Source organism: Elephantulus edwardii, unplaced genomic scaffold (assembly GCF_000299155.1).
Source record: "Elephantulus edwardii isolate Elephantulus edwardi_28Jun2011 unplaced genomic scaffold, EleEdw1.0 scaffold00216, whole genome shotgun sequence".
In the NCBI taxonomy this organism is placed as follows: Eukaryota; Metazoa; Chordata; class Mammalia; order Macroscelidea; family Macroscelididae; genus Elephantulus; species Elephantulus edwardii.
In genome coordinates, this window is record NW_006399966.1 from 4,055,827 (window position 1) to 4,065,808 (window position 9,982).

At 55.8% G+C, this 9,982-nt stretch overlaps 1 protein-coding gene across 1 annotated transcript in view; it reads left to right on the forward strand.

Moving 5' to 3' along the window:
* Positions 1–22: 22 nt before the first annotated feature.
* FAM171A2 (family with sequence similarity 171, member A2) overlaps positions 23–9,982 on the forward strand; it is a 10,388-nt gene continuing 428 nt past the window's right edge. The window contains exons 1-8 of the mRNA XM_006897884.1: positions 23–140; positions 3,355–3,582; positions 3,812–3,904; positions 6,762–6,920; positions 6,997–7,176; positions 7,276–7,392; positions 7,530–7,656; positions 8,891–9,976. Coding sequence (XP_006897946.1) covers positions 23–140; positions 3,355–3,582; positions 3,812–3,904; positions 6,762–6,920; positions 6,997–7,176; positions 7,276–7,392; positions 7,530–7,656; positions 8,891–9,976 — 2,108 coding nt within the window. The remainder of the gene's footprint in view (positions 141–3,354; positions 3,583–3,811; positions 3,905–6,761; positions 6,921–6,996; positions 7,177–7,275; positions 7,393–7,529; positions 7,657–8,890; positions 9,977–9,982) is intronic.

Here is a 9,982-nt window from a genome sequence, read left to right on the forward strand (position 1 = left end):
TAGGGCCGGGCCGAGCCCCGCGATGCCGCCGCCGAGTGGCCCCGGCGTCCTCGCGCGGCTGCTGCCGCTGCTGGGGCTGCTGCTCGGCGGCGCCTCCAGGGCTCCGGGCAAATCGCCGCCCGAGCCCCCCAGCCCGCAGGGTGAGTCCTGATTGAGAAGGGTCGCGATCGCGGGCCTGCGCCCCTCGATCTGGCTCCCGTCTGCCAGCCCTGTCTTTGCGGCGCTCGTGGAATGGGGGGTAGTCTCTTCTTTGGATTTGGGTGGGGGAGCTAGGCGTTCTGGGGAGGGTGTTAATGGGGGAAAGTGGGCGTGGGGGAGGGACTGCCTGGGGTTGGGGTCTCGAGGAGACACAATGGGGAGGGCGGGGGTCCCCGGGTTCCGCGCCGCCGTCCCCTCCCGACTTGTTTTTCTCCCTTTTGGTCCTCGAGGCGCTGCTGCCTGAGCCATTGTCTACCAAAGACACCCGCCCAGACGCGGGCTGGGGTGGGCGCTGGCATCGCAGCCCCTCAAGGGGTCTTCGCTCCCGACCCGGCTGGGTGGGGGCGCCGGCATCGGCTGCCACCAGGGCCCGGACGGGGGCTGGGCGTCTAGAGCCAGGATTGAAGGGGGAGGGGAGAAGGGGGAGTGGGTGAGGCTGTGGGCGGGATTGACTGATCGAGTTCTTTGCCCTGGAGCCTGACAGCCCTCAGGGAACCCCCAGGTTTAGAATTAGGGTGCACCAAACAGACGATCGACCCATGATGGAGATGGAGCTGCATTTGGGGCGTTCTGGAGAAAGGGTTACATTGTGATCCCCAGCTCAAGGCGCATGGCAGGGTCGAGGAGCCATGCTGAGCTGGTTGGCTAGCTGTGGGCAGTGGCGGCTGTGAGGCAGGTGCCTGGGTCTCCGCCAGCAGGCCTTCGCTCACTGTTGCCCCAGAGCGCCCCCCCTCCACAGCCCCTCCTCATGTCACTTCTCCTTAACAGTGGAGACCTCCCAGTGCCTCACCGCCTCCAGGTGGGTGTGTGAGGTGGGGGTGGGGCCTGTTCCTACAGCGGGGAACGTGGGGACACCACACTCCATACCCACTGGGCTGGGGGCCTCCGGCCACCCCTGCCATGTGCCCTTCTCCTAGACTCCTGTCTCACCACCCCAACTGTTCCCCACCTCTTCCCCTTCTGCACCCCATTCTGCCTGAAACAGTGCTCTCCACTTCCCAGTCTGCAACCAAGGAGCTAGCAGAGAAAGCAGGGTGTGTGTGTGTGTGTGTGTGTTGGGGGGGTGAGTCTGGATGATGAGGGAAGTGGGATCCGGATGGAGGGAGGGGGTCGGATTTCCTCCTGGAATGGGGCAGGGCTGGAGCTGGAGCAGCGGATATGTGTGGAATGTCACATTTTGAGGAATTCCCCTGGCCTCAGTCTCCCTTGCTCTCTAGAAGGGAAAGGCAGGCTTTGCTAGGTAGGAAGAAGCCCTAGTTTCTCAGGAAGCCCCTCCCTCAGACCTCTGAACCCCAGAGGATTGGCTGGAACGGAGCCAGGATAGGGGGCTCTCTCTCAGGTCCTTGGCAGCGTGCCCAGGCAGAGGAAAGAGGGAAGGGACTCTGCTAAGTACTTCTCCCCCCCCCTCCCCGTGTACCCTCCCACAACACAGCTTGTCACTGATGCCTCTTTCAAGCCTTACCTGCCCACCCGTTTAGTGCCCCCAAACACCCTTTCCTCAGAAGCTCTGGCCCTGGAACCCAAGGCATTCCCACAAGTGATCCTATTCTTGACTACTGGGTCCCCTTCTCCAGCTGCTCAGTTCAGCTGCTCCCAGTGGAAGGGGGTGGTTGTCCAGCCCCTCCAGCTTCTCAGAATTCCTTCTGAGTAGTGGTGGAGGGGGAGAGCCATGGAGTGGGAGAGGGTCTGCAGGGTGGGCTTTGACCTGGGAGGGGAGCTGGAGGTGGCTTAGGGGGACAGCTGATGGGATGCCAAAGGCAGGCGTGGTGCTGGCCCTGGGGGTGGGAGTCTGACATGAGATACCTGTTGTGGAGTGTCAGCCTCACCCAAAGTCCCCGTGACATGCTAACTTCCCTGCACCCTGCAGCTCTGATCTTCTATCTGCATGTACCCAGACTCCACTTGGTCTTTATCCAGTCTCCCACCCGCCTCCTCTGGGCCCTCATCGATGCCCCTATACCTTTCCAGGCAGGACACCTACTCCCAATACTAGCAATAAAGTAGGCGTGAGGCACATCCTTGAGAAATAAGTCCTGCTAGTGGAAAAAGTAGGTAGTAAAACAGATGAGAGGGGGCTGCCTCGGGGGACAACTCAAGACCTGCCCCACTCCATCACAGTTCAGAACACCTGCAGGCCCAGTCTGGCCAGACTGGGAACAGAGGTGATCCTAGAAAGAAATGAGGCTCCCAGCCCGCTCTATGACAGTTCCCCTGCGCCTGGGTCAGGCCCCACCCCTCCCACCCCCAGACCTCCTTCCTTGTGCCAGGGCCCAGCTCTCTGCCCATCTCTAGGGAAGAATGAGGGCATTGCCATGGTGACCAATAGCTGACCAGCTGGGAGGGGGTAGGCTGTATATGTGAGAGGGCAGGGTTACAAGGTACTTGTTTGGGTTTAGAAGCTGAGACAAGCCCCCATATCTAAAGAGAAGGCTTGTGCAAAGGATTCTGGAAAGAGATTCATGATGGGAATGATCAATCCCCTAGTGTCCCTGGCTCCATTTCTCCCTGAGAACCTCAAGTCTTCTGGAACCCTCTATCCTCCCTTCTGAAGGGCTAAGTCCTGACCTCTCTACCTGCAGGCTCCTGATTCTCCACATAACCTCTGTCAGCCCTACTATCCTTGTCACCATCTCAGGCACCCACCCTGCAGGTCCACTGGTAGAGAGTGGGAGGCAGACTGCTGCTGAGTTTAGATCCTAGATTTGCCACTTAACTATAATGCCTCCAAGTATCTAAAATTTAAAACTTTTGAACCTTAGATTTCTTATCTGTAAAATGTTTGTAAAAAGAATGTTTCATTAAATCCAAGATACCACTAACTCTAAGAGTATCATTTTATTTTAATAAGAAAGAAAAATGCTGCTGATTAGAATGATGGCACCATTGATGATAGATATCACTGGGGCTCAGAAATATTAAAATGTACAAGAAAAAGTATGTGTGTCTAAACTTGATGAAATATGGTAACAGTACCCAACCCATATGCCAGTGGGCCTTGAACTGAGCTCTTTAGAAATACTGACTCTAATACCTTCTCTGGCCTCACCTCACAGCCTCCTCCAGACAGAAGCCCTTACTTCTGTACTTGAGACCCCCCCTTAGCTCTCTTTCCTCACCTCTTCTCTTCTCAGTCTGTCTCACCTATCTTGCCCACAGAGGTCCAGATCAAGGTGCAGGTGTATGTAAGCGGGGAGCTGGTGCCTCTGGCCCGGGCCACAGTGGACGTGTTCGGGAACCGGACTCTGCTGGCCGCTGGCACCACAGACTCAGAGGGCGTGGCCATACTTCCTCTCACTTACCGCCTGGGCACTTGGGTGCTGGTCACTGCAGCCCGCCCTGGCTTCCTCACCAACTCGGTGCCCTGGCGTGTTGACAAGCTGCCCTGTAAGTGCAGGGGCAGGTGGAGGGGGCAGCAGCAGCTGACCCTCTGAGAGCCCCTTCTCAAAATAGTCTGGGCGGGGGGATGGGGGCAGGCTTTCCAGCAGCTGCTTCTGGGCTGGGTATGCAGAGGGGCTTGGTTTGGGGAGGATGAAGCCACTGAGATTCAGAAGGCAGAGAACCCTGCCTGGGGAGGGGCGCCTTCTCTGGTGCTGACCGGCTGCCCTTCCCACAGTGTATGCATCTGTCAGCCTCTACCTGCTCCCTGAGCGGCCAGCCACCCTCATCCTCTATAAGGACCTTGTGCACATCCTCCTGGGCTCTCCTGGTAAGGAACCTCTCCACCTAACCCTTCCTCCTTCCCCCTGACCTGCGGTAGAGAGTTCTGTTCTTCCCTCTATTAGCTGAGTGGCCTTGAACAAGTCACTTAACCTCTCTGAGCCATAGTAAGATGTGAATGAGGGATAGTACCTAGCCGCCTAATTGTGATAAGGGTTAAATACACAAACATGGGAAGAACTTAGCACAGTAGGTGCTCAATAAAGACATGCTGTTTGGGAGGCTTGTTCTTGTCTTGGTTTCTATTCTCCCTCTACTCCCTCCTTTGGAAGCCCACCCCCTGCCTCTTTTGCCTTTCTCACCTCCTAGGTGCCTAGCTGTGAGACCATGAAGGGTCATTCCACAGGTATTGGCCCTCTACCAAGTGCAAGGCCAGGAACCATCCCATAGCAATCCTTGGCCACCCCTGGGCTTCCCATTACACTCGGCTAATTCTGAATTCCGCTTCTGTGCTGGGCCAGGCATTGAGGGTGGTCCCATGGACAGTGGGAAGGTAGGACAGACCTGCCGTCCACCTCGTGGAGTTCACAGTTCATGGGAAGACCGACCCATTACTGCAAATCTGAAATCACTGCAGGGCAGGTTGGGCAGTGGGACAGAGGGCAGCTACGTTCAACATTAAAACCCCCTCACCTGTGAGGGTAGTGGGCACAAGGATTTGGAGAGGGAGCTGTGGGCCTTTGTGGGTTGGGCAGTTGAGTGGAGTTGGAGAGGGAGGACAAACACCCCTCCATTAGAGAAAAGGAACTAGAGGAGTTACAGGGTGAAGGGGATACTGAGAGGAGTAGAGGTGCAGGAACACCCTGGCCTGGCTATGCAGCAGTGGTATCCACTGTTGGCTGGATGAGAAGCCACCTGCTAGGACTAGGGAGCCACAGTGGGCTTTAGAGTGAATGGAATACTTTCTTAAATTTATACACTCAGCTTGAGTCCATGTCTCCAAAAACCTCATTTACTCTGCTTCATCTTTTAAAAATGCCTTTGGAGGTTACTAAAATGCTTCACTGACTACTTTGGTGCTCGCTGACTTACGCCGCAATGGCTTCCCACTGCTACTGGAATGGAGCTCAGGGTCCATCACTGACTACACAACCCTCTGGGGTCATCCACAGTCTCCCACCCACTTGCTGCTTCCAGGTCCCTGAGCACCTCACTGCCTCCTGTGTCTCTTGGACCTGTCAGGCCAGTCCTGCTGAAAGTCTCTACCCCTTTTCTCTCCTTCCCGCTTAAGTATTATCCTTTAAGATTGCACAGGCCCTTCCCTCCTGGAGCTGAATGGGCTAACCTCTCCTTGTACCTTGCATCCCTGCATCTTAAGAGTGCAGTGGGATGGAACAGTGGGCGACAGCCTGGGCTCTGGCACCAATCATGCTTCAGTCTTGGGTTAATGATTGATTGTGATCTTGAACTTGTAACCTCTGGTCGGTTACTCAGCATCTGCCTCAACATTTATCTATAAAATGGGTTAGTAATAAAGGCTCCTGCCTCGGAAGTTTCTATGCTGATTGACGAGGCTAATATAAGTAGCCTGCTTAGAACAATGCCAACTATACCTTAAGACTTAATAAATATTAGCTGTTATCATTAAATTGTACTGGAATTCTGTTTCTATGCTTACACTCCACCCACCCCTCCCTTGTTGTTGTTATTGTTGTTGTTGCTGCTGCTGTGTACCGTTGAGTTGGAACCGACCCATAAGTGAACCGCCAACAGGTTTTCAGAGGCAATAAATCGCAGGATCATACTTTTGCACTGGCAGCGCAATTCCTTACCACTAAGTACCAGAAACGACGAGAGTTCTAGAAAGGCTTCAGGTCTTTTGTTCACAGGGTAGCTATAAGTTATGCTCAACTCGATGGCAAACAACAACAAGAAGAAACCACCAGAGCTCCCTTCCCCACCCCCAACATAACCTAAATTGTCTAAACTAGTAACTAGTAAATTTAGCCATATGTGGCTAAGTTTAATACTTAAAACTTCAGTTACCAAAACAATGTGTTCTTCATTTACACTAGTTACATTTTTTAAAATTTTTTTTATTTTTATTTTATTATTTGTGTGTGTGTGTACCATCAAATCATATCTGACTGGTACAGGAGGAAATTGTCCCTCCTTCCCCAGCAGAGCATCTGGTGGATTCAAAACGTGCACCTCTGGGATTGCAGTGCAGCTTCTTGCCACTAGGCCACCAGAGCTCCCCCACTAGTCACATTTTAAGTGCTTCATAGTGACGTGTGTCTCGTGTGCTGACTATGACACTGAAGACAGGGATGTGTATCTTATTCATATTTGTACCTTCCCCCGGCATCTAACACTTGCTATAGGGTTTTGGGGTTGTTTACTTTATTGTTGGTTTGTTTTCATTGTTACTGAGACAGAACCAATTCAGAGCTGACCATTCAAAGAGCTTTCAGACTGTAGATCACATGGGAGGGAAAGGCCCATCTTTCTCCCGAGGAGCTGCTGGTGGATTTGAACCACTGAAGGAACCACCTTTGGGTTAGATGCACAATTCCCTGCCCACTAGGCCACCAGAATGCCCTCTCCTACCTGTTGGCATGCTTTTTCTATATGTATCTGATCTCCCTCTTAGACAAAACCTCATCACTGAGTTACTTTATAAGAATATGATGTCTCAGAGAAAGCAAGTAACATGTTCTGGGTCACACAGCCAGGACCAGATTTCAGGTCCATCTCCCTTCCAGGCTAGCATTCCATAGCTGCTCAGTTCTCCACTCCTTGGCCTTCCCAAGTGGCTGGTCTCTCTTTAGAAATACTTGCTTATGCTCTGGCCGCTGGGGAACCTTGTCCCTGGCCAGCTCACTGTAGCCCCTCTCTCTGTCCAGGTGCCCGCTCTCAGCCCTGGGTTCAGTTCCAGCATCCAGCTGCCCGCCTGCCTATCGGCTCCAACTACAGCCAGCTCTGGGCCTCGCTCACACCCGCCAGCACCCCGCAGGAAATGCGGGCTTTCCCTGCTTTCCTGGGCACTGAGGCCTCCAGCTCAGGTAAGCCAGGTGTTGAGCAGGGGTTGGGCTGTCCCCTGAAGGCTCAGCCCTCAGCGTTTGTGTCTCTTGTCCCCAGGCAATGGCTCCTGGCTGGAGCTGCTGCCCTTAGCTGCGGTGAGTGTTCATCTGCTGACAGGCAATGGGACGGAGGTACCCCTCTCAGGCCCCTTCCACCTGTCCCTGCCAGTGCCCTCAGAGCCCCGTGCCCTTGCTGTGGGCACCAGCATTCCAGCCTGGAGGTTCGACCCCAAGAGTGGTGAGTGTCTCAGGGATTCCAGGTGCTGGAATCTGGGGGGAAGGGAAGAGCGGGGCTTGAGGGGGTGAACTGAGTCTGATGGACTCTCACCTCTCCCAGGACTGTGGGTGCGCAATGGCACCGGCGTGATTCGGCGAGAAGGTCGGCAGCTGTACTGGACCTTCGTCTCCTCTCAGCTTGGGTACTGGGCTGCTGCCATGGCCTCTCCCACAGCCGGTGAGATGAGGGGCAACAGCGGGATATGGGGGGGATGTAGTAGTGGGCAGGAGGTGAGAATGGAGGGCTGGGAGAGTGGGCTTCTAAAAGGTGGGAGGATATCTATACCCGGAATGCTAAGCGCCTGCCTGACACAGGGCTGGTCACCATCACGGCGGGCATCCAAGACATTGGCACCTACCACACCATCTTCCTGCTCACCATCCTGGCAGCCCTGACCCTGCTGGTGCTCATCCTGCTGTGTCTGCTCATCTATTACTGCCGGTGAGTGTTTGTCCCCTCACCCAGTGTCCCAGTGGGGCCTGCTCTAGGGCTCTAGCCCGGGCCTTAGACTGAGTCCTGGAGGCCCATAGGTACAGTCAGAGCTTCATGGCACTGACAGGAAACACAAGGGACACGAACACACTGTTACTGAGTCAATTCCAACACATTAAAACTCGAATTCATCATTGAACTGACTCACAGCTGACCCACCAGTGAGTATTCGGAAGCTGTAAATCACGTGGGAGATTGCTCATCTTTCTTTCGAGAAGCCACTGGTGGATTTGAACCACCAGAGAGGCACCACCTTCGGGTTAGTAATACAGTCCTCTCTGGACTAGCCCACGAAAGCTACCTCTATCAGGTTTCTGAGGCTTTAAATCTTTACAGGAGACTGTCCATCTTTCATCTGTGGATTCAAACCATTGGCCTTTAAATTAGCAAGCAGAAAAACACATAACAAATTCCACCACTAAAGCTCCTTAAAGATCCGGTGATTTGAGAGAGCAAGAAGTGGACAGGGAGTCAAATCTGCAGACAGGGATGCTGTGAATTAATTTGCTCGGCGCAGCCCCGGGCACCTAGGGTCGGACACAGTCCCCAACCAGCTTAGATTCCCAGGTTCTCACAGAATATCCTATGAGCAGAAGATGGCCATTGACCCCTGCTGTGTGCCTCCGAGTCGGCTCCAATGCACAGTGTCCCTCCATGGTTGAGCAGGACTGTAATCTTTACAGGAAAGATTGCTAGTCCTATCTCCCATGGAGTTCAAAGTGCTGGCTATTTAATCACTGAACCACCACAACTCCTAAAAATACCAATCCCAAAGCCACTCCTGTTCTGTCCACACTCTAATTCTTAGTGACCCAAAGATCCCAAGACTCAGAAGAACTGCCCCCTAAGTCTTTATGGGGACAGACTCCCTCATCTTTTCCTGTCGGAGAGACTGGTGGGTTCCAACCGTGACCTCTCAGCCCCACAAGGGCTCCTTCTCCAGGGTTCCTAGGAGTACGCGGGTGACATGGGCACTGGCAGGGCCTCCCACAGGTAGATAACCCAAACCTCTTAGGCAGACTTCTCCCTGGTCCCGGCTGGTCACCCCACCACATCTCCTAATGCTTCAGCCTTCTCCCCAAACCACCAATCATATTCATGTCTCATTTTGTTAAGTGTGGGGCTAAGGAGGCGTCTCCCGACACCCTGTCCTGAGGGTCCCTGACTCTTCCCCCCTCTCCAGGAGGCGCTGCTTGAAACCAAGACAACAGCATCGCAAGCTGCAGCTCACTGGGCCCTCTGATGGGAACAAACGTGACCAGGCCACCTCCATGTCCCAGCTTCACCTCATCTGTGGGGGGCCTTTGGAACCTGCCTCTTCCGGGGACCCGGAGGCTCCACCACCTGGGCCCCTCCATTCAGCCTTCTCCAGCTCTCGGGACTTGGCCTCCTCCAGGGACGACTTCTTCCGCTCCAAGCAGCGTCCGACCAGCCGCCCCTCCGCCGAGCCTCCGGGTGCCCGCGGGGGCGAGAACCTGGGGCTCAAGGGCGCCCGCTCCCTGGAGGGTCCCGGGGGGCTGGAGCCGGGCTTGGAGGAGTACCGGCGGGGGCCCTCCGGGGCTGCAGCCTTCCTGCACGAACCGCCTTCCCCGCCGCCGCCCTTCGACCACTACCTGGGCCACAAGGGGGCAGCCGAGAGCAAGACCCCCGACTTCCTGCTGTCGCAGTCGGTGGACCAGCTGGCGCGGCCGCCGTCCCTCAGCCAGGCCGGGCAGCTCATCTTCTGCGGCTCTATCGACCACCTCAAGGACAGTGTCTACCGCAACGTGATGCCCACCCTAGTGATCCCCGCACACTACGTGCGCCTTGGAGGCGAGGCGGGCGCGGCAGGAGCCGGCGATGAGCCCACCCCACTGGAAGGCTCGGCTGCAGGTGGCCCCGCGCGCCCCTTCCCCCAGTCTGACCCCCAGCGCCCGCTGATGCAGGGCCACTCGGGCGCTGGGGGCGAGGGGGCCGGGGGCGGCGGCGGCGAGGGCTGGGGGAGCGGGCGCTCGGCGCCGGTCAGTGGCTCAGTCACGATTCCCGTGCTGTTCAACGAATCCACTATGGCGCAGCTCAACGGGGAGCTGCAGGCACTGACGGAAAAGAAGCTGCTGGAACTGGGCGTGAAGCCTCACCCGCGCGCCTGGTTTGTGTCGCTCGATGGGCGCTCCAACTCCCAGGTGCGCCACTCCTACATCGACCTGCAGGCCGGCGGCGGGGGCCGCAGCACCGACGCCAGCCTGGACTCCGGCGTCGATGTGCACGAGGCGCGGCCCGCGCGCAGGCGGCCCCC